Genomic DNA, 26413 nt, shown 5'->3' with positions numbered 1-26413 from the left:
CATATGACGATACTACATCGTGGCAGATAATATGTAACCACCATCTCTTGTTCAACCTTTAAAGAAATCAATAAATTGTTGATATGGTTGTCACATTGAATTACATTAAATAAATGGCATAAACATTATATGATCGTTAAAGGACGGTTATGAGGACGCTGAGGGTAGTTAATGGCCTGAGGTCGAGGGTAGAATAAACTTTCAATAAAGACTCCAAAACAGACCCCAAAAGATGGTACATTGTACAAATGTGAGTCGTTCAAGTATTGAAGGCCACAAATCCAAAGGAAAATTCAATATCTGATCATGAACGATGACTACGAGTGCATTGTCCGGCATACAATATATCAAATCATGGGATTTGAATAATTTTATTTCTTTTTCTCGTTTCTTTTTACGGAGAAACAAACCATGCAAATTCTGACCCACTTCCTGTCGGGGGAAAACTGGAGTTTGTGCTGACAAAACATGTTCGAATAATTGTGTCGGGCTTTGTTTCAAATATTTATTCATTAAGTTATTACAGGTGGATAATTCACAGTGCATAATCAGCTGATAAATATTTATTGCTACACTGTGAATGTGACACGGTATAAAATTCCTAGTAAGCCAATAACGGATGTGTACTTTCGAAATTAGGCAGTGATTTGAGTACTGTCACATCTACTGTCGAACGATTTTTTTCAGAATCGGTCAGTTTCTTTGTTACAAGCTATCCGCGTTTATTTGTTACATCAGCCGCATATGACCGTTTTTCTATCATAATGTGCGTTCGGTTCTCTAACGTCTGTGAGAGTGTCCTGTGACCTGTGATTACACATGCATTATGTCAAGTACATCGTAGGTTTGTAAACAATTCACGAAACTTTGGTGAAATCGACTACACAAACTAGTGAAACTCACTAAATTTGTGGTGTAATATAACCAACGGTCAATGTTATTTTCCCTTGAAATAAAGCTATGTAATCCCGTAAGCTTTTGCAAGCACGATCTTGTTCCCATATGGCCCTAAATTCAAACAGATTCCAAAATTAACCGTCTGTGTGAAGGAATTGTCACTCTACCCCACGATGGGGCCACAGTAGACACTGAACAAAAGCTCTTTTCTAATGAAAGTTAGCGGACTTATCAAACAATACAGATGAACCAAAAAGTAGTATTACAGTATTTTATAGTGAAAAGTGATGAGCATATAATAGAAATAACAAATATTCAAGAAGTTTTCAAAATATACAATAAAGAAGGAAGGACGACTAAGTCCAATAGAACAAGGAGAGGTTTATTTGGAAGCGACACTTCGATGGCCGACATTAAAATAATATTCACTAATAATAGTTAGATTACATAATGTTTTGTGACAGATCTTTTCATGTGTTATGGCATGTTTTAGGGATAATTACACACCTTGGTCTTATTGAGACTGTCCTGGCCAGCTTGTGACCAGTTGGATATCCACATATTAAGGAATACGTAAGTGACAATTTTCAGGAGTATCACAAGCACAAGAACGCCTACACGTGGTAATTTCAGAGCCCGGAGATACAAATAGACCATATACCATCCAACACCAACTGGTGAGCTTTCATCTTCAACAAGAGTGGCTTGAAAAAAAAAGACATACTAGATAGTTATTTGCGTATACGTTAATGAATTATATGATCATTGAACACTTGTATGGGCTTGGTTCATGTTTCACAGGATGGGTGCAATGTATATTAGTCACTAAGAGGGCGTTGACTCAGGGTTACTCACTCTCGCTATTTTAATCTGTGTTATATGACAGTGCTGTTAGATTTTCCTTTTCGTTTCAGTTTATATATGTCGATTAGAATATATCAACACGAGAAGCGATCATACTGCTATGAAAGGATCGTAATTCTGTGTGTGTGTGTGTGTGTGTGTGTGTGTGTGTGTGTGTGAGGGGTCTCGCTTGGCAGATATCGACCAATGGCTGCAGCCGTTGTCAGGAACACGTGAATGAATGTATCTTATATGTTAAACCATTGCGAGATTGCCATTACTGAGCACAATTAGTAAACAATGTATTCACAACTTCCTGTAATATTTTTAAAATATATATCTACCTTAAACATGCAACTTGTTGATCATAATAAAATAATGCACGTCGTGTGAACCAAATATTCGTACTTCTAATAATTTGTGTATCAATACTGTAGTGGTTAATTTAAACGTGTACCAATGATACGAACATTCTTGGTTGTCTGTTCTGTATTTATGATGATATAACATTACTTTAAGTACTCATGACTTATCCCCACTTGCAATTTTTCTATTGAAAATACACTTACGATGTTTGGATGCTTTAAGATCCTCTGAATATAAGTCTTGGTCCCTTTTTGTAACCAGTTCATTCTCATTTTCATATTCAGAAATAGTTGAAATTAATTCTTCCCATTGTCTGTACATCTCAATGTTATGCCTTCGTATTTCACATAAATTCCCTTTCTTTATTATTTGACCATTTTCCATGACCAAAACCTGGGAAACCACAATATAGTTATAAAAAGAACCACGACATTAAATTGGAGATTTGACACTAAATATTTAGCGGTTATTTGTGGGCAACTAAAAAATATTGCGTTGTGTAACCGGTTTTGGTGTTCAATAATTTCACAAGCAACGAGTGAGAATGTAAATTTTGAAACGTCATAACAAATCAAGCGTGGTATTAATAGTTTACCGCAAATACCCTATTTACCATATATAAACAGCTTCATTTGAAACACAAATTTCGACTTGGAACTGCGGCCGAGTGAACGGAATAACTTGTGGGATATATAATGTTTGTCTTATCCGTTTACTAGTACACACAAACGGGAACGACCGTTGCAACAGTATTTGTATGGTAACTTGGCATATATTGGTAAATGTGGTTATTCAGTTTGAATCGTTTGAACATAGTTGTTTATTGTTTAACTCGAATGAAAACATTGCTTTAAAATGGTGAAAAGGTTATGTTTCCAATGTTTCTGCTGCACTTAGTATGGATTAGGAATACAACGGGGGGGGGGGGGTACTTTTCATTAAAGAAAATAATAAGGAGAGGAAAGCTGGCGACCAAAAGACGATTACAAGTTTTGCCGCAGGAGATCAACATGTCGAAGGAAGCGAATCGCGCGATGACGCAATGGCGGGCAATGTTTTGCCCATTAAAGATCTAACATGAGAGCGATTTCAAGATTTGGTAAATTCATCAGAGAATATAATCCGAATGCAAGTAATGATGATCTCATCCTAAGTTAGTTCATGCAAATGTAATTTGGGCATTGATGACTTCCTGTCACTATCTTTGTTTCAGATGTCATTGCTGCCTTTGTTTTTTTACGATGCACATTGAGATCTTCACATTGAGAGCTATTTTTGCTGCTCGATCTGATCTGTGTTTCAGTTCAACTAGGCATTCTGACCAGCAAGCAAGCAGTTGTTCACCAACCCTTTTTTGAGTTTTAGGTTTTCTTTGTAGGTTTCGGTTTTGAGGTATTTCACACGAGGAAAGCTTTTTGCTGATGGGTGTTTTTTTTTTAAATAAATACTGACAGTTCCTGATTCCCAAATGGGATTGAATCATCATGCGACTTTCACAAAATGTATTGTTTAATATCATCTTTAACCATGAAGTCACTGAGTGATGATATAATTTGACAAGAGATTTTCTATTATCAAAAATAGAACTGAGTAAATATTGTGTGAGCTTCGAAAACAAATATAAGTTAGGGAAACGTGTTGTGGCTGGGGTTACTCGTAATAATTACTATGTTTGATTTTTAATTTTATTTTAATTTATGGAAAGTGGTTATAATAAATTTTAATCATCCTCATTCTGGTTACTCTTGCAATAATTTTTATAATGTATTTACTTAAAAATTGACTACAACACACAAGTCAAGTAAGTCTATAGTATGTCTATAGATTTTTCTGAAGTTCATTATAGATTTGTTGTGAATATTTCTTATTCATTCTACTTCTATTGAAAACTGTATGTATCTTTACAGTATTATGACAAAATGATTTTCATTATTCTTTATTCCAAAAATGATTCGAAATTCCAAGTCTATAGTTTTTTCAATAGACTTTCTAAAGTTCTTTATAAACATTTTGGATTGTAGATTGAATGAACTTTATACATCCTATTTCAATTGTAAAATGGATGTTTCATTATTTGAAAATGCCACTGAATCAAAATTGTACATACAATTATCGGTAATGGGAAATCCTAAACTTGATGTAGCACTTCTTGTTTGGCAATCATACATCACTTCAAAATTAAGATATACCTATTGAATCTGTGCATCAGTCCAGATTATCTATGTACGAAGTTTCATCAAAATCCAATGAGTGGTTCTTCAAATGTCAGTGGAACAGTCATGGAACAACTAAAACTTAGCCAATTTTCACGCTAATTATGTAACTAAAATGCACAGAATTTAACCAAAACGCACACCTGCTCAACAGGTTTCATCGAAAACTAACATATGGTTCTTGAGAAATCAGTGGAACAGACGGATACACTCACACGCATGCACACATACAGAGTGATTGAGTGATTCGCACACGGGAGTAAAAATGCGTAACTATGAAATAAAAAGTTGTTTAATCAAGTCACTTTATAATTGGTATATGTTAGTGAGAAAATATAAATACTTTTTCCACATTTTGTGAAATATTGGGGAAAAAGGTAAAGATAGACAATTTATAAAGTACCGGGGGCTAATTAACAAAATATAGATCAAAATTGGTACCAAATGCTTAGTAAAACGCATGGAATAAGTGATAGCATTTATAATTCATGAGAGCCAATCTGCTTTTGTAAAAATAAGTGGGAATATTGGTGAGATTGTGCGACTAGGTTAGCTTCAATCAAACACGAGCAAGATTCACAATGTAGTCTTATGTTTCACCCTCGAACTGAAATTGTTTGTGATAATGATAATGTGAAATATAATGCCCTCTTTTAATTATAGACATTTGAGAATTGGAATGCATTCAATTGACATTGTATTAAGTTGCATCTTCTCAGTGTGGAACAAGCTCGGTTATTAAACATCCGTGCGTGTGTAGGTGTCGGTTGGCAGAATGGACGCCACACTGGGGCATGTGGTAATTTTTAATATATAACATATAACCATATATCGTCGGTACATCGCGTAGTTCATGTATTTGATAAGTGAATCGTACGTTTGCGAGAACCACAGTATAAACATTTTCACAAACTCGCATTACCAGTGAACATTTAATTTAAAAGGCGGTAGTCGTGGCGCCACGCATGCGCGAGATTTATGGGTATCAAATAAACAAAGATGGCGATTTAGACTCTTGCGCAGATCAACAAGTACAAACTGAGCCGTTACAAAGCCTTAATTAGGTATTTTTTTAGGTGATTGGAGGGTATCGAGAGATTCACCGGCGGTAATTAGTGAAAGTCGTGCCAAGGTCAAAACTCATATTTGTGATTTCCTTCAGAAGAGGGCATTGGAAATATCACACATGCGCAGCGCGACTACCACCACCCTTAAAAACACTGCCTACTATAACTTCTCAATTCTCCGTCATTTATTTTTGTTTAAATTACTTACTTGATTAGCATGTTCTAGATACTGAATCTTGTGAGTTACAAGTATAACTGTACGCTGTTGCTCACGAAGGTATCCTAATATTGCATTCTCCATTACATGAGCACTCACGTGAACATCTAATGCTGATAAAGGGTCGTCCTATAAAAAAGATTATTCATCAGTTTCATTTTCAGTTGACAACAATGTCTTTCTCATTAAGGTGTTCATTAGTACAACATACATATTAACCTTGATATTGTATTGTTCAAAAACATAACAGATATTTTTCTATTTTCCGTTGCCATGGAACTACCGTGGAGCATACATATTAGGTGTAATGTATTTCGTGATGATCTTCAATAATGATTTGTAAAAGTTATATGCCAATTGCCAATTTAACAAAATAAATGGAATACCCACCAATATGACTACATCTGTATTGCTGTACAAAGCTCTCGCCAAACAGATTCTGTGTTTCTGACCCCCACTTACGTTGATACCTCTCTCGCCGATTTCTGTCATATCTCCTCCCGGGAAACTACGTAAATCTGCATTCAATGCACATACCTGAAGTACAGTGTTGTATCTAGAATGCACGAGTTATATTTCATAAGCTTTCACACAGCGTGTGTTTTTTTTCTTAGTTAGTTGGAAATACTTATACACATGCGCAGACATGGAGAACATTATTTCCCCCAAAACAACAATGTGTTGTATACTTTGAAATACGTGCAATGCGACCATGGGATGCGTGCAGTTTTCATGATATAAAATATCTTACCTCTCTCGAACATACGTCTCTCCAAATAATATATTGTCTCGTAGTGACGCATTCTGTAACCAAGCCTTCTGGGCAACATATGCTATTCGATTATCTCTCCTGTATAAATAAAACTCTTATTTAGCATGTGACTAAATACAGTGTAAATCTGATTTGAATTTCCCGCCTTGTATTATTTCTCGCAGTACGTAAAATGTGAGCGCTCTGCTGCATATTTTGTATATAATAATATATATAATGTGCCCGGGTCCACTTGGCTGGTATGGACAGGACATACAAATTCTTTTCACAGTAAATACACATTTACTCTCTATAAAATGCATTTGGAAAAATTAAATAAATCTTATTTTAATGAAACTTCCGGCAGATAGACTGTTTTCTCGTTCAGTTCGGAATTTTTGTGCATTTGATGTGTACAGTAGGGAAGTGGAACTTCCAAGACAAAAATATTTTTGTTTTTCGTGAATTCTTTTCTTGTCTGCAGGGAAGCCGTCATATCTGTTTGAGTGATATTAAACCTTGTTATGTTAACATACAATATCATTTATATAATTTTGTTTAGAAATCATGTATTATTAATCATATTTATTAAAACAAATATGTTTGGGTTTTTCACGCATGAAAGATGTCAATACGTAAAGCCAATATGTTAACACGTATCTTGTCAAAACTACAGATAATAACCTCATATTATATGATATGTGTGTGTTCATTACAACGTTCAAACGATTATAATGGTATATTTTTTTTACTTTTTTTCGTTGAGGTAAATCCAGAAGTGCCACTTAGATGCAATATTTTTCACTTTCACGGTCAAACATTTTTAGTCGCAACCGGCCATTCATTGATTTCTTGGTTATGACATGGCATTGTATTGCTTTCATTATTCATCACTAAGAACACATACAATAATACTAGAATTATTATTCAACTGTACATACCCATTAAATGTTACACTTCCTGATATTGTATTCATTTCCCCAAGAATTGCAGACACTAAAGATGATTTACCAGTACCAATTTTTCCAACCACAATTGTCAATGTTCCTACATTAAATACACGACAAAAAATGAAACTCTACAAATATATTTACAACTAACTAAATTGCCATTTATTGTTGATAGTCCGATTGTAATCACTGTTCTGTTAGTCAAAAGCAATCAGGTCTTACTGTTGAAAAATACTAATCTTAGGGTCGTAGACGTTATAATAGTGACCATGCTTATAAATTGTACGCACTACACATGATAATGATTATCAACATTCTCAATAAAAATAAGCCATTTTCACCGGAGATGGAGAGGGTGTGATTATTGATCGACATATTTGTCAAGTTAATAGGCATCCGTTCCAAATAAACTAAATTTAATCATTATATTTAATCATTAATTGATCCAAACCGTTATGTACGCATTCCCCCCGAGTCTAGTGCAATACTCCATATTAGATAATAGCTAATTGCGGTAGTATAAATAAAATCCAAGAACGCAAAGCAGTGGACGGACAAACAATTTGCACTACTGACATTCTGTCCACGCGACATGCACTTTAATTTATGTTTACAATGAACTGTTAACGTTGAAGTGTGAAGTATAATAATTATAATATATTACCTGTTTTAATTTTGACATTAATATTATTCAAAACAGCTTCATAAGTACTTCTCCCCCAGGAAAAATATCCATTAACTATCTAAACACAAACACATGAATTATGGTTTTATTTTAAACTGTTGGAAAATGATATATATCGCTTCTCAGTGCGTGCGATTATATGTTATTTCGTGTGGTTATAGCTAATTCATGATATCAAGTTTCCGACCATGACTGTGTCAATATTTGTATTATATACAAAATAAAACAAACTGTTTCAAAAAGGCTGAAATTCAAGATTCCTGTCTTCCATGACAACATCCAAAATTGTCTCCATTCACAAGTATTTTTCAACACAATTACCCGGTTGTTTTATATTCAATATTGTTTATCAAAATTATTGTCACATTTATGATACTTAGTTATAGGGATACTAGGACCTAAATACAACACTATTGAACAAGTATGATGTCTTTGACTGCTGAGAAGTTAAAGGGCGGTGGTCGTCGTGCAGCTGGTGTTCGAATTTCATGTAAATAAACAATGTATTTTACACGCGTTGTATACGTCGCTATGAGTCCCATATCGAACAGGACGCGGCGTGACGACCACCGTCCTTTTACATACTGGTCACTAAATTAGCAAATTTGATTGACTGATTGTGGCGTATTATAAAAAAAATACATACAATGTATGACATATAAAAGTATATCACTCACTTCTATTGCAACATCTGTTGCTATGTGTCCAGCAGTAGCAGTGGTTGGCAGTTGATTGATTTCATGTGTTGTCTGATAATTGTGCTGCTGTACACGTTGCACTAATGGAGTGGTTGGCTTCATTTCAATTGTATTCATTTCATATTCCTGTAAAATTAAATTAAATTACATTGAATAACAGTAATGAAACATATTTATATGTCTAACTTTACGATATTTGGAATAAATGCTATTCAAATTTGGTATTCACAATTATCTTCAGTTATACATTGATAACTTTAATGTACCGGATCAAATCAGTTAAAATTAAATTCATACCTCTGATAGTTCATGAAGGCAACCGCTATCCATACAACCGTCCGCTATAGACCTGTGCTCAGCATATCTTTCTATTTCCTCCACTGACAGAAAATGTGCAAGCCTTTTAGTAGCAGTTACCACTTCAATTGCGTATTTAGCAAACGGTGGCATGACAGAGAGTGGTTGAATTAGTAAGTTTGTCAGTGCTAGTGCCGTAAAAACTACGTCTGGTGTTAGAGGTTCTGTGTTGAGTCGTGAGTATACAGCAAACATCTGTTAATACAGAAAAACTGATATATTATATTATGGTCAATTGCTATATCGTGTTGTCACATTCGATGTATGTAGTTCATCTTTAATTTATGGCATTCTATCCAATTATTTTTTTTAGAAACAGGCTGAAGTGCCTTACCTCGAAATAAAATAAACTTTGTCATTCACTTTATTATGTTTATTATTATGGAGGCCATAAACTTACTGTCAATGTTATAACCCATGGTAGTCCCTGCGACAATACCCCTTAATAAAAATAAAAATTTAGATTAGTGAGATTGTTACTACGCCGGGCAATGAATGGAATTTTTTAAAACTTAGTATCACATGTGAGTATCGAGTGAGTGTGGTATATGTCATACAAACAATTAAAAAACGTGGCGAATGTTTGTATTTTCTTATATAATATTAGGTTCAGCTTTGTTTTGAATGCCTTCTAATTATATTATTTTCATTTGTGCTTAGCTGAGTAAGGCGTAATTAAGCTATGTGGTTTGGCCATCTCATAATGTGGACAAAATAATTCTCATTCAATGAGCTGGAAGAATACATCATGGACAATTGATGAAATAGGAACTTAGTTTGTAATTTTGTGCTGTTTACTAACTATGGAAATTTATGAAATTATTACCAGAGAGAAGAAAGTACATGGCTACTTTTGATGTAAGCTTCATTTCTTCACTCCGGGTATTTGTAATGTTAGAAGCGAACAATTCCTCCCACCCACTTAACTTCAGCAACTTAATGCCCTGTAATAACTCATTTGTTTTTTTCATACGAATATCAGAATGATGCTGATGAAGAAAAATTGTGCATGTATGTACTTGTGAATTTTCGAAACTCGGGGTCACTTACTTTTTTGGCAATGATTTACTTATGTTTCTATACATTACCAAAATATACATGATTGTATTATCATTACAGTTATAATTATTTTGTTACTATTATTATTAAAACAAAAAAATATTCACAACACAATATAATATATATCTTGTGCACGTACTTACCATTTTAAGATGCTGTAATTTGTGTTGCATCCGGCCTGCTTTCAATGCAAGTGGCATTATCAAAAGTCCAACACAAATACCAACAACCCCTGCTATTCCCATTAAATGAAGTAGCCAAATTAACACAATAGAAATCTAGGTAATTATAATATAAAAATATCGAGTTTGAGACATCATTGAGCCCGTACATTGCAAATTTAAGAAATGTGAACCTTTGAAACGTTTGCCAAACCAAAACATACATTTCATATCTAGCACGTAGTATCCTGTATATATCTGGGTCCTTGGAGATTTTTAAATTAAGGTAATTCAAGAATCAACGAATCAGGTATCAATATAGACGAAATGTGTGTGGATTACTAATAAACTAAATATAACAATAAACTAATTTAATTAATTAAGAAATAGAGAAATTGGAGTAAAATAGGTTTGCAATAGTAATCCCCTGTATCAAACCAATCAATCTCATATCACAAAAAATGAGTCTTTTTATATGTAGATAATTTTTGGTAAAATTTGACCTATCCGTATCAAATTCAAGACGACCTATGGCTCATACCAATGAGCATTTGGGCTTTTCCTTAGTAGTTCAGACATATATTTCACATTTATGCCTTATTGACAATGTTGACTCAAAATCAACTAAAATCAATTCATCAATCCTAATCTGAATGAAGTAGTTCTGAAACGGCTATATTAGTTTATATGTGACCGATCGCGAAAACTTTAACATACACAAGTGTAAATTGGATATACTTACTTGAATCGGATTTGACAACACAAAACCAAGAAACAATGTAACAAAATGTTGTATTACAGTTACATCAACAGACATGTGATTAATAGTTTTTCCGACAGTTGTATCGTCTGCTGACTGCTGTGGTAATCGTAGGGATTTTTCATAAACCAGATTCTGTTTTAAAAAAATATCCAATGAATTAGAATTAGATTCATTCGAATATGATAAGTGCATTCGTCTATACGTATAAATCAAGTCTGAACAATAAAATGAATTGTATAAGTTACACGCTTACCTGAAGTGCTGTTTTTAGTTGCAGGCCAATAATCGTAGATATACCATACAGGTATATATATAGTGTGTTTCTTATCACGAGAATAGTGAAGATCACAAAAACAAGTATAAAACCATTCGAGAAAAATTCTTCAACCGTAACAAAAGGAGAACTCTATTTAAAAAATTGTAAGAATTGTTATTCATTTTGAAAGTCAATTATGCCAGATTAATAACGAGTATTCCAGAATTCATCGATTCTAAATTGACTATTTATTAATAATTAATGATATTGCATCATAATTTTTTTTTATTATGTTGATTTCCCTTTGATACTAACATACTCTTCCACATAATAAATATTGTGTATACAAAGAATGAATAAAAAAAACCATGCCAAAAATATTCTACATTACTAATTCTTCACAAAAGAAATCAAAACGGGAATACCCACATCAAATATCAAAAGCCGTTTTTCAATATTAAAATACAAATCTTGAACACTTTATCACTTTATGCTAAACACAAAACAAATTCGAATACTAGTACCTCTGAAAATCAAACAATTATACATGTTTCAACATGCTTGACTGAGCTGTTCGTAGAATTGCCAATTTAAACATCTATATACTGAAGCTTTTACTGGGCTTGTGAACAGACAGAATTGCGATTGTGACTATAGCGTGAAAAGGGAAAATGGTAGGTTATCGTTCAGTTTTTGTTGGTTTTGGAACATACATTGGTGATGAAGTGTCAAATTACAAGATAATATTTCAATAACAAACATTTTGTGTCCAATTTAAACTTTTTGTTGGGGGGGGGGGGCGACCATCGAAAAATGTTGGGGGCGCCGCCTCTCCAAAATCAAGCTGAAAATGCAGGAAAAGGCGTTTCAGAGGGTATACATTTAAAGCAAGGTCGCGCATACGGTGTAAGTTTGGTGAGCAGATCTCGCCCCCCCCCCCGTGCAAAATTTCAGGCCGTCGTCTCTGTTTATGCAAAAATAAAATGAATAGAAAAAATCGCAAACCTTTGGACTAAAATGATTATATCTTAAAAAGTATAAATCTCATATATAATTTCATCCGATGTATTAAAAAATATAAACCCACATTTTTCCATTTCCCACGTGTGGCGATTAACTAATTCTAAAGCCAGACTAACATTGATTGGCGATTTAATTACGCGCTGAGTGCCGAGGTAAGGCACGAAAGGTTGCCTAGTAATGACACACGCTAACTATTACTACAATTATACTGATTAATGGGTTGGGTTTATGCCTTCAAGCATAAAGATGTGTCCAAAACGCATGCGCAAATAGTCGGGGACACAAGTGTTATCTGAAAAGTTTCTTTTGAAATTTGAATAACAAGCGTTATGGATTGTTTTTCAAAACTATAGGTTTCGTGAAGAAATTGTAAAGAAAGTTAGAAATTGCCATTTAGAAAATGCGTGTATGAAGTCTTGCCTGGCCACACCGAATTCACACTTTCACAGTTATGTTGACAATTGCAAAGTCATCGTTTCTTCGCTAAATCGATTTGGTTTACAAGGGAACATATTAGAAGCTTAGTATAGAAGTCTTTAGCATACTATTAAATAATACTAGATATGTGGAACAACTTACATATATCTTGATATCATTAGCGTAGTATTCTGTAGCATACATCACTATTTTGCCAATACAAGCTGGACCGATAAATGCTAGTGCAGAATAAATAGATCGTAACACACACACACTAATTATCATGGTATAGTGAGTTCGCCAGTACACCTTCCAAAGTGAAGGTACCCGTTTGCCACAATTTTGCTGTAACGAACAATTACATTTTAGGAAAATTGAACACGTACAAAAGTAGAATGTTTCGTTACTATTAATATTGTATATACAATTACAAGGTTTAATGGTTCTCAATATATTATGAATAGGTGTAGAATTAGAAAATGTCGACCAACTTATTCAATCAGGTTTCACGTGGCCATTTGTGGACTATAACATGCCATTTTTGAACTGATATCTTGACATAAATGCATTGCAAACAATAACGTATCAGGCAGATTACACGCTAAATATTAGGCTTGAACATTCCTACCTGTTCATATCTGTAAACTTTGTTAAATGCTTCTATCATACGTTTTCCTTCAAACTCTCCAGGCAAGCATCCCAGGTCGTCCAACACAATTGTTTGTCGACGCGATAGAGACACTAACCAGTTTAACCACCATATAGTTGCATTTGATAGAATGTTTACATATGACTGCATGTAATATAAATTTGTTTTCACGAAATCCTTCGGAAATCTTTTTTCTTCTGAGAATGGGCAAACAATCTGTGTACACAAAGTAAGTGTATCAAATACAGTGAATTGGTGAAGACGGAGTAGTTGTATTCAATTTTAGTTCCAATAAATCAGTTAAGGTTAGACTTATTGTGTTATAGCAATGTACTGTTTCGATGAACTAAGTGTACCAACATGCCAGTTGTAACAAATATGTTATCACTTATGTTATCGGCACTACTACATTTCCGATAACGCTGTGCTTCTTCCATCCATGTTATACCAGGATAGATTAACAAAAGCTCAACACTGGATGTACATATATGTGAAAAATAGCAATATTATTTATATGTAAATAATGAACTAAATGAAATATAACAAATAACATTATATATATATATGAATCGTATTACTAAACACAACAGGGTAGCATTAAACATCTGCTATATCACAATATATATTCAACTAATTAACGCAGCAGAAGTTCAGTGACATAACGTCACTAACTACCCGTTCTTTTATCCACGGTTACTGAAAAAGATTTAAACATACACTTCTTCTTTGGTAACCCAATACAAAGCTTTAGCCGATTGAAAAACAATGTTACGTATTGTTTCAACAATACATACGGTTGCTAACATTGCCTTTTAGTATGGTAATATGATTGTACATTCATTTTATAATTCCTTGTGTAACCACTGATTACACAGATAAAATATGAAATAAATTAAAATAATAGTAACCCAAGTTTAAGTAATACATTCAGCAATCAATTAGTATGCCAATATTTGAAAATTTTGATTTTACTTACAAAACAAATGTTCAGTACTTGAAGAAAATACAACTAATCATAACAAATTATTCCTTTCAAATATTTAAACTAAATCAAACTTTAGTCTGGTGTTTACAAATACTAGATGTGATCCAAACCAAAATAGAATTGTGATATATGTTCATATATTTGTTAGATATATTTGGGTGAAAACATACAAGACCCCCTTTAATAACCAGGGAACTCTCATAATAATCTTAATACTTGTGTAATATTGACAACACAATTTTGTTATTGTTGTTTTTATGAATTTTAAAACATTTTTTAAAACAAGTTTGCCTCCAGTTAGACTATACATGTTATATTATACATTTAAACAGCCATATTGCTTTCAATTACGTGTTTTTGTTTAATTAAAATACTTAAGACCAGATTATATATTATTGACATGCTTTCCCCTTTCATAATATTTTGGCTTGAATAAAATAATATTTACATGTTTGCCCAAGCTCATTAATATTTATTCTCGAAGCGTGGCGTGGTTGAGGGTTCTGAATCAGTATCCGCCACAGAAGAAATTTTTCAAATATGTTATATTAATCAGATATAAATGCCAAAACTCCGCAAATGTGATACGTAGCTATGAAAACGGACCAAAATATTTACAAACAAAATCAATCAAAGAAAGCTTAGAAAGAACTCCCGTGTGCTGAGAGTATTGAAGACACATTAAAAATTAATTCAAAATTACTTGTACATGAGATATTGATGGAAAAGCTGAAAACTAATTATGTAAATCGGGTAACTAATATGAACAGAACAGAACAAAATTATGAATTATTATGCTAATTAGAGAATTAATATTAATCAAAATTAATCATGCCTGTCTATTGTCCTAGAGCATTTATGTACCAAATTTTATTCAAATGTGATGATCAGTAATTGAGATATCAGTGTTAATTAATTATGTTAATTAGGTGATTAATAAGCATAAATATTTACCAAAAACTAATCGGGTTTCTGCATAGTTCTCTTTAAAAGTTTCATTAAAATTCAATTTGTGGTTCTTTATATATCAGTGGAACATTATGCAAATTAGGTATTTAATATCCAATTAAAACTAATCAGGTGTCTGCATAATCCTAGAAGATCTATGTAGCAAGTCTCATTGAAATATGATGATTACTCCTTGATATATCAAAAGCTGAAAATTAATTAATTATGCAAATTAGGTAATTAATATGTACTCATATTACCCTAAAAACTATCAGGTCTGTGCAGTGTCCTATGACATCTATGTACCAAGTTTTATTGAAATGTGATGATTACTACTTGAAATATCAAAAGCTGATAATTAATTAATTATGAAAATTAGCTAATTAATATATACTGATATTACCCTAAAAATATCAGGTCTGTGCAGTGGCCTATGACATCTATGTACCAAATTTCATTGAATTGTGATTACTACTTGAAATATCAAAAGCTGAAAATTAATTAATTATACAAATTAGGTAATTAATATGTACTCATATTACCCTAAAAACTATCAGGTCTGTGCAGTGGCCTATGACATCTATGTACCAAATTTCATTGAATTGTGATTACTACTTGAAATATCAAAAGCTGAAAATTAATTAATTATACAAATTAGGTAATTAATATGTACTCATATTACCCTAAAAACTATCAGGTCTGTGCAGTGTCCTATGACATCTATGTACCAAGTGTCATTGAAATGTGATGATTACTACTTGAAATATCAAAAGCTGAAAATTAATTAATTATGCAAATTAGCTAATTAATATATACTGATATTACCCTAAAAACTATCAGGTTTGTGCAGTGTCCTATGACATCTATGTACCAAATTCCATTGAAATGTGATGATTACTACTTGAAATATTAAAAGCTGAAAAATAATTAATTATGCTAATTAGGTAATTAATATGTACTCGTATTACCCTAACAACTACTAGTATCAGGTCTGTGCAGTGTCCTATGACATCTATATACCAAGTGTCATTGTAATGTGATGATTACTACTTGAAATATCAAAAGCTGATAATTAATTAATTATGCAAATTAGCTAATTAATATATACTGATATTACCCTAAAAACTATCAGGTTTGTGCAGTGTCCTATGACATCTATGTACCAAGTGTTATTGAAATGTGATGATTAGTACTTGAGATATCAGTGGAAAAGCCGAAAATTGATTAATCATTATGCAAATTAAGTAATTAATATTGCACAGATTTTTACCCAAAACTAATCAAATCTGCGCATTAGTTTGGAGCATCTGTGTGCCAAGTTTCATCAAAATCCAATGAGTGAGTTCCTTAGATATCAGTGGAACAGTCATATAACAGCTAAAAATCAGCTAATTATCATGCAAATTAGGTAATTAATATCCATGGATTTTTACCAAAATCTAATCAAATCTGCCCAGAGCATCTATGCATCAAGTTTCATCAAAAACTGATGTATGGTTCTTGAGATATCAGTGGAACAGACGGACACACACTAACTGCAAAGACTCCCAATTTGTGCTTCGCACACGGCAGTCAAAAAAGCTATTTGAGATCTGCTATTGAGATGCACAACACGAAAACAATGTGACTCACATTATCAACATTTATAATACATACAGAAAATACATTTGATTTTTCATGCGTGGTTTTTAGTCTAATTGATTCCAGAGCACCTCTATGATGAATTCAATTTAAATCTGATTTTTTTAAATATCAGAAATTGGCTATAATCGATAATCAATATTCATGTCTGTGGTTTACCCCGATGAATCAAATGGGATATTATAGAAATTAAGCAATTATTCTGCATACATGTAGGTCTGTATATTGTATATATAACGCAAAACTAATTGGATCATCACTTTGTGTTAGAGTATATATGTATCGAGAATCAGTGAATATGTACCTAGTTTAATTGAAATAAGATAATTAATACTTGCGATATCAGTGTAAAACCCGAAAATTAATTAATTATGGAAAGTAGGCGACTAATACGTAAAATATACCCTATTAGTAATCAGGTCTCTGCATAGTACTTTAAATATAAAAAGCCGAAATTGATTAATTTTTGTCTGTTCTCGAATGAATGGTCGTTGTCATGAAATTAATAATTCCATAGAATTACAACCGTCTTAACCAAAGCATTCTGTCCCATATACTGATACGGAGAGCGAAAAGCGGGAGACTGTTAAAATAAAGTTATATGTGAAGTTCAAATGATTGTCAACCTCACATTATGCGAACAGTCATTATTCATGATTAACCATAAGCTATTAACCATGTCAGACTATGGCCTAATAATACAAGATTCGTGTGTGTTATATTGAAGTACATAATTCAATATCCTTTGTAGTGATCATAAACGAATGCATACCTTTTTATGAAGCACATTAATTTCAACTGCTGCACAACAAGAATATAGAATAGTAGTAATAATCCCAATATCTAATCGCAAAATACTGTAATTAAAACCAATCGACTGTGACACTCTAAATATTGCTAATACTTCTCCAATAATAGCCATGATCCAGTAAAGTAACAACAACCAGACAAGATGAGGTCGATCCCAGTACTCCATATGATGGTAATACATTAAACTTATCATCAGTCCCAATAAAGACAACATTTGTGGAATATACAAGTATGGGTTGGTGACGTCATTTCTTGATAAATCAGTAAGGATTCCTTCTGCCACACTAAAGAATGATACCACTATAAGTATTCCTGATATTGACCATTTGAACGCGTGTCCTGGATAACGTAGTAAAAACTTGTAGTCATAGTAACGTAATTCAGTGAAGTGCCTCATAACGATCAATATACCAGAAGCTATTATTATGAATAAGATGTGTAGTACAATTCGAAGCTGCTGGACGTGAACCTGAGTATCGCAGCATATAGATGTAGAATTCATTAGATCTGCAAATAAAAATATTAATTTATTTATCAAATTTATTTTAATATTTTGATTCCATAAATCCCTCCAAAATATTATTACTTTTATTATTTTGGTAAACCCATTTATTTTCACTGGAATTTAATTTAACTATTTTGATGTTTCGAACAATTTCACTAGCTTTTAAGTTCACGAATGTGGCAAATACATTTTGTTATCATTTTACATGTTCAGGTGTTTTGAATTCAGCTAATTGTGCTTATCAAAGAAAATCAAACAGACCTAGCTCGAGCTGTCGTCGCGATCAGGTGACCATGCCATGTGATCAACACAGCGTAAACGATAAAACGCCAGATTTCCCTGGGTTTAGCGACTTTACTAACTGTAGATTTGCTCGTTCTATTTTCAATAGTTGCGATGATATTTTCAATAGTTGTGACGGTCGAAAACTAGTTTCCGTAATCCAACGTAAGACGTGTTTTTATATTTGGCCGTGGATGCACTGATAATCAATTACAAAATGTTTACCATTTCAGCCATACTGTATACATATACAAGTATCTGATATACGAAGACTGTTTCAACATGAACAATTCAGTAGATGGCTTTTTGCACAACTAATTTATTCAAATCCTCTTGTTTTTAAACAGCTATAACAACACACTCGTGATAGCATTCGTTTACTGACGGGATATAAAAAATGCACGTACCGTTGGCTATGTTAAACAGAGATTCACGTGTTGTTTTGTAAACGTAAGACACTACTTGTGTGTGTTATATCGTAGTCCCTCACCACTGAAGGGAGGGTCGTTACATGAATTATGTTTGTGCATATATTCACAGTTCTCCAACTCTGATACATGTATACGATACCACTGTAACGATTCCATTTTTGAAATTGTCATTTAACATTGTCGCTTCATTTCGAACTTTCTGTATTCACGTTTCTCTGTCTTTGTCGCACCTTGAAACAGAATATGTGTATCAACATCGATACGACATATTATGTCAACGTCCGACATATTATGTCAACAAGCCAATTTGTTATGCAAATACTGCCAGTGAGGTATCACCCAGCACTATACTTTATGTTATGAACAAACACATGGACATGGTTACCTGATCGCTAAAACCGTTCTCTAATGGAACGAGCGCGCTCTAGTGCAATGGCTCGACCCAGGTCACGAAAATAATAACCAGTGAACAATTGATGACCATGTTAAACATTACAGATAATTTTTACAAAATGGGAAAATGTACATGGACAAAAACTGGGCATATGGTGAATATACATAAATAACACATTCATAAAGTATATAGAGATGTACTCACTATCTTGAAATCTTGTGAAATTCGGTTGTTGGGATGGAAGCATTGCTAACATTTTAAATTGTCGGAGTAGCATCTGGTGAGTTAGTGCAGATGGTACATAAAGAGAGTGATATATGGCTACAGCCAACAACCAGCATATAAAAATAACTTTAAAAATACCAGAAGCATATTTAAAAATAAAACAATTGAAACTCTTCATGCTAAAATAAATGAACACCTTAGTAAAAATTGTATGCGCCGAAAATATCTGAATATTGTTTTATATAGTGAGTCTTTATTCACTTATTCGAGGCCATAGGCCCCTAAAAAGTTGTACAGCTTGCTTATTTGAAAACAAAATAATACTACATATGTACATTTACAATCATCATATTAATATTACAACAATTCTGTAATATCGCTCCTTAACTATAGGGCTTGAAATACAAAAGCTGCAAGCCGCATCAAAATATTGTTATTTTCTGATTTCATTAAGTCAATGAACTTATTAAAAGTAGGTGGGTTTTAACAGAAATACGGTAAGTACTTGTCTTTGGGATTTCTAAAACATGTACAGACTAAAAGAAAATGATATTCATTTTCAATTTGGTTCAAGTCACAGAGAGTACTATTGAATATTGAAGCAACTCGAAAACAATACAACCTACGACTCGAGCATGAATTACAAATCGATATAAATGTTCAATTGAATTCAACTTAAATAAATATTGGACGCATGATGCAGTGTGGTGTTTAATTGGAAGTGGTAAGTCTGTTGAGCCACTGTATATTGGCGATCCGCTCCGCTAGGATTGCCCTTATAATCACTTTTGTCGTTTTGTGTGTGTGTCTGTGTGTGTACATTTCCAGTGTTTTCACGTATGATTTCTTCTGTGATTTTTTTGGCTTGGCCGATTTCGTTCATATTTGGCAGGTAGGTCACACCTTCACCCTAGTTATTAGGAAAAATCTGGAAAAAAATTTTGGTCCACCGTTGCCATAGCAACAGCCAAAAAACTGATTTTTGGATAGCTTCGCGCCAAATGTATCTCCTCCTACAAATTTTAGATAAAACACTTCAGACATAGCTCATTCTACTCAGCTTGAGTGTGGGCACAAAGTTACTATTTGAATTTTTGATATCTGTTTTCATTACCGAGAAATTTGACCCCAAAGTTGGGGCAACTTTTCACCAACAACGGCTTTTAACTCCTCTGTGATTTTTTCGGCTCGGCTGGTTTTGTGCATACTTCACAGGTAGGCCGTGCCGTCACTAATTGGAAAACAATCCTGGCCCACCACTGTCATTGCAACATCCAAAAACTGATTTTTGAATACTTTCGCCCCAAATGTATTACCTCCTACCAGTTTTGTACACAGTCAGCTGGCATCGGTGTCGCTGGGTGTATATGATAAAGGGAAGTTGTGCAACCAAATTTGCCGAGTTCGCAGTTTTTCGCCAATAAAAAAATAACTAAGGCAACAACTCACGGTTTTTCAGCATTTTTGTAATAAAGACATTATTCTCCATCAATAATCCGCCCAAAACAGAAACATTTCTACTAATTCTTGTGTTTTTTCGACGTTTTTCGAAAAACCTACGATTAGGCTGCGAAAGTAGAACATTCCGGAGGGGGCGAAACGGAAGAGCCAAATTTAACGAGTAAAAATAGAACGCGTATTTTGACCTCTATGCGGTCATTGCCAAAAAGCCCTGCGTCCATGGCGTGGCGATGCTCTTCCGTTTCACCAGTTGCGTTTTTTTGACTAAAATTTGGGCAGTACTGTCAGTCACAAAAATTGATGAATAAATTAATAAACATAAAATATGAATCACGGGCTAATTCAATGGTCACCGAACACTCCACTGCTAAACAATCTGTGGCAAGATAGTAGCGTACTGTGTATTTGACCCAGATTTGACAAGCGTGGTACAGTTTTTTGCGCGTGTCCGTAATAACGCGCACAAAGGATTGTGGACAGAGTCCTTTATTTGCTGGCATGCTTGACTTTTGACTGCAGTTCTTTTTTATATTTGAGAGTAAATGCTTCTGATATGCTCTTAGGTTGCTTAATATCCGTCTGAAATTCTGGACTGGTCATATTTTTCGATTAGGAGTCGTATATGTAAATAACTCACCGTGACCAGTGTTTTGCATTATGAAGTATATTGTTATGAAGGTCAACACACTGCAATTTAGGTAAATATTTACCATTTCATTATTTCGCTTTCCAGCATTTACAGAAAAACGCTTCATTCTAGAAAATCCTATCGCAAAACGGTTGGAAATAATAAATGTAACAGCAGAATACGTCCTAGCACAGTCATTCTACAAGTAGAGTGACTGTGGTCCTAGTAATAAACTAAGTGACTTTTAAAGACTGAATGGTGTTTGCGAACCTCGTATTAGTTAGTTATAAACCGACGTTAGCTTCAAGTGTATGTCACACCATGGAAACAACCAAAAACATGTTGCTTGTTTTTGAGCGGAGCGGATCGCCAACCAGCCTACCGGCTTGTTTTGGAGTTTCCTACTATTTTGGTACCCGTGAACGGTAAAACCAAGGGTGTGTTTAAACCGAAGAACACAGACAGAATATTCACACTATTTAATCATAACATATATATTCTTTGTTTTTTAGTTTAAAGAAAACCCTCCCCAAACTTTAAAACAGAGAACAAAGACCACACGTAGATATTTAAATCTCTGCTTTAAATTCCAAGGATTTTAGCACACATAGCATTAACAATGACGACAAAATAATTGCCATTTAAATCATAATTTATTCATTTGCCACTTTACAACGAACATTGTCCTTTTTACTCACTCGTATGCGTCATTATACACAAAAATAGGTTACGGGACGATTGACTTTAGTAATCGGAATTTCCGAGAACACGATCAGAAATGTTACTAATGAAAATGTTTAATATGGATTTGCACGTATCTCTGAAATATGCACCAATTAAAACCGTTCAATCATAATATATCTGCTTTTAGTTATCAAAGGAGTCTTCGTTTTACATAAGACTACCACATACAAATATCACCAATGGAAATGTATTATACTACTAATGAATAATATGGACACAACATTAGGCTAGAAACTTCATATCAATAAATTGCTCATCACCATAAGTAGTCCAATTTGTATCATTTTATATTTAGGACATTGGTAGTTTAGGTCGTATTATAGGTACGATTTGGATGATGACTTCACGATGGGATATTGTGAATAAATTAGCATAACTGAAATATGTTCGAGGGAGTAACAAGGTCGTCGTGAATAAATTAGCATACATTACTTTTTTTTTTAAAAACTAGCATTGAAATCACGAAGGATTTTTATGAATTTATCGTAGAGGGCACTCACGTACACATACACAACCATTCACGCTGCTTACGCTAATAAATGCACTGCATTTTGAAAACTAAAGGAGTTTATTACACAAAGGAAAGGTAAATCTAGTAAGATACATGGAATATAACATTTTTTTTGATTGAGTAAATAATCGAAATGGATTAAAAACTGAATATTACATTTTTCTAATGAGTATAATTATAATTATATCTCGTAAAGTTTTTGATATATTCACATGGTTCAAATGTCTATCACGTGTGAAAGAGTCTACTACAGACTTCATAGGTTCCCTCGACATCTGCGCAGCAAGTAATACAAGACATATTGACCACACACACTATAGAGAATGGGGCTTGAATTATTTGATGATTGTAGAACTACGATTGTAAATTCTCCGTGGTATGGATCTTTCATATAAAAAGCACCCAAATGTGTCCGCCCCCGCTACTGTCATCTGTGTTTGTTATGAACGCTACAGGATACACTATCTAAGGCATTTGATCTCTAACACAAACGCTGAAGTACACATTTCTCGTGTACGGATCAGCCAACAGAATACGATCCAGTTGATTCGTGTTTATCACAGCTTGAAATCGGTCAATACATTTCTGTCTCTGTCAATCTTAATAACGTTGTCGTATTTAGCATGAATCAAAGCGAACACAGTCTTAGTCAATACTTGACTGAACTGAATCTCAAGACCAATCTTACCTTCTTGTATCAAATTGAGGTGATAATTGCTGACCGATTCGTCAAGAGTGAGGTTAAATGCGAAGATTGTGTACCCTTTGAGATACTCATCTCGAGTGTTGCCGTTGCCTTGGTCTTGCAATTGACCAATTGTATTTGTATCTGTAAACAGAGTGTAATAATCGATGATGCAACTTCTACTATCATCAGCTTTGCAGGAACTTGCTTGCCTCTAACGTTGGGGATGAGTGATGTGATACCGTAATTCTGGAAGTTGAATGGATTGGTTTCCGATTCGATGAAAGACACATTGGAAACCAGACCCAGGATGATCCTTTTGGGCAACTGACCGAGGAATATCAAATCTTTGTTTAATGAAATTATACCAGCAAGGATGGAAGCGATTTTCATAACGCAACGATCGATGGGGTATTTTGCCGTACCCTGTTTCAACTTTTCGGTTGAGCTGATCAAGCAGCACTGATTTTCACTTCAATGTAATTTTCAGTTTAACTTCCACCCCGTTGAGTAAATACTTTGGTTTGAGTTCCACGTTAGCATCATCATCATCAGCCCTCAGGTTTGCGACATTCATTTTTCAAGCGATGTCCTTCTCAAATATCACCGCACCGATCTCCATATTCCAATAGCGTTTTGATCATGGCTCTGTAAGAATAGGTGGGAGATGTGTCCGTAATCTGCTTTCCATTCAGGTAAACATCATTGATTGTTGGAGGAATAGTAGAGAGATCAAGTTTTATCTTTTCGCATTCACAGGAGTGTTCGTGTACAAAAGACACGATGTGCAGTCAAATATATCCAGAGAACTTCTCTTTTTACCTTGGAAGAAATGACACATCTCATTGGTATTCTTCTTATTTTTGATGGTGCGTCATTGCCTCGATCTTCCAAATAAATTGCTCAATACCAAAGAAGTAATTTGATGACCTACAGTCTTTGCTCTTCTTGAAGCCGCTTTTTTGAAGTTTTCCACTTGTACAACATCACCTAGAATACCCAAACCGGCATCGAGTGCTGGTTTTGCCACGGCTTTCAGACACTGTGTTAATAGAGGCTTGCCAATTGAGAAAACATACTTCAGATTCAATATCTGCGTTGCAGTCTTGCAACAGAAAATACAGATCCTCGTCCAATTTGATTCATGTAGTAATTTCTATAAACCCCAACGTGTGGAGTGTAAGGTCGATGTCTGTTCATTTTTTTTCCTCCTCACTAGCGAAGGACGAGCTTTGCAAAATGACACCATCTCCCCCGTATCTGACCTTATATCAATCTCCACAGTCTTGAATGTTGATGTTCGAATCAGGAGAAAGTATTGTTTGTTCTAAGTGTGATTGATGCTATCTCCGTGGGTTCCTTCAACGTTGACTATTCTTAAGAGAGGTACAGAGATGTCACCGACCATTTGATGTATGATTATATTGCAATGCATGTAGAGGGAATACGAACTTCTAACATCGGCAAGGTAGGGACTAGTGCGTCTTTCGTTCGTAATTGTTGTATTTGAAGAAAATCCTATCAGTTCGGCTAATCGACCCATCAAGATTAAACAAGCTCCTTCTTCGACCGCTATGGACACTCTTTGACCTTGAATTATATGTCATCAATATATCATCTGGCAAATCATTTCGATCAAGTTGTAGTAGGCTGCATTCAATTTCAATTCTCTGTGATCTCTCAGATTAGGTGAGGCATCGTAAAAGATCATATTTTCTTCATGTACGACGTTTTACTACAAATTTAGGTAGTGGATGTTAGCCAACCCTACTCCCCAGTTGCCATTTTGTCCAGGAAAACTTCAAGTGAGGCATTACTATGGAGCATAATACATGCAGATAAGTCAACGTATTGTTCTTCTGGGACATAATATCACCAACTATGTCTATGTATGACAACCATAAAGCTGACATGCTGCCATTATGCAGATATTGATCGTATTGATTCCAGAGTAGCATGAACCTTTTCATATTTTCTTGCTCTAGCATTGCATCAAAATTATTGTGACACATTTCATTATGTAGAACATCAACTTGCTGAATTAGCAAATGGATATGATGTATCGTGTCTGGGTTAGTTATTTCAATCCAAGGAATGAAACCTTTCCATGCAATACAGAGTAATGTTTCATATATATATTTGTGTATTTTGACTGCTCTATTTTACATCTTTCCATAAAGCACACCAGGATCTGAAATCTCTAGCATATAACGCCTGATCAAATACTATAACCATGTTTCCAGGTGTAGTTCATTTCTCATGATGTCTAACTGGTTCCGTTTTCCAAAAACTGTAGACATTTCAGTTGCAGGTACATTATTCGTTGGTATAAATCAAGTATAACATTATATCAAGAATGACACACATGTACAGTGACACTGATGATGTAAGTGACGGTATGCACGTGACAAAGAAGATACTATACTACACTATTCAGATTATCCAGGAGACAGGTGGGTACTTGGTACTGAATACATGTATAGATATCTTGTTCGATCACCAACGTCCAAGCTGTTAAGTTATTCCCTTTCTATTGATCCTACTTTCAATAGGGGCCAGTTTGAGGTGACCCCAATAGTTTATAAATTTTAGAGAATCGAAGAACGCACAACAGTACTATATTTTTAGGGCCAACAATGATCCATCAAGTAAATCATATTATGCTTATCGCAAACTGACTTCAATCTGTGTTTCAAAGTGTGAAGGTATCAATAAGATGAAAGGATTTGTGACTGACGGCGAAGCAGCACTTCAGCAAGCTTTCCAAGACCAATTGAAAGACTCACAGAGT

The 26413-nt window shown here is 34.1% G+C and overlaps 1 protein-coding gene across 1 annotated transcript in view; it reads right to left on the bottom strand.

The window, feature by feature from the left end:
* The window catches only part of LOC102809139 (ATP-binding cassette sub-family C member 9-like), a 31785-nt gene extending 5928 nt beyond the window's left edge, over positions 1-25857 (bottom strand). The window contains exons 1-16 of the mRNA XM_085504897.1: positions 25789-25857; positions 24557-24727; positions 23626-23836; positions 17719-18263; positions 13352-13588; positions 12886-13068; positions 11281-11433; positions 11007-11159; positions 10247-10381; positions 8985-9239; positions 8667-8813; positions 7296-7432; positions 6355-6453; positions 5994-6159; positions 5595-5732; positions 2310-2499 (exon numbers count right to left, since the gene is read on the bottom strand). Of these exons, the coding sequence (XP_085361023.1) occupies positions 2310-2499; positions 5595-5732; positions 5994-6159; positions 6355-6453; positions 7296-7432; positions 8667-8813; positions 8985-9239; positions 10247-10381; positions 11007-11159; positions 11281-11433; positions 12886-13068; positions 13352-13588; positions 17719-18263; positions 23626-23836; positions 24557-24727; positions 25789-25857 (2989 nt within the window). The remainder of the gene's footprint in view (positions 1-2309; positions 2500-5594; positions 5733-5993; positions 6160-6354; positions 6454-7295; positions 7433-8666; positions 8814-8984; positions 9240-10246; positions 10382-11006; positions 11160-11280; positions 11434-12885; positions 13069-13351; positions 13589-17718; positions 18264-23625; positions 23837-24556; positions 24728-25788) is intronic.
* Positions 25858-26413: the final 556 nt, after the last annotated feature.

The sequence above is a fragment of the Saccoglossus kowalevskii genome, chromosome 2 (genome assembly GCF_978046115.1).
Source record: "Saccoglossus kowalevskii chromosome 2, keSacKowa6.1, whole genome shotgun sequence".
NCBI lineage: Eukaryota > Metazoa > Hemichordata > Enteropneusta > Harrimaniidae > Saccoglossus > Saccoglossus kowalevskii.
This window is presented reverse-complemented; position numbering and strand designations above follow the sequence as displayed.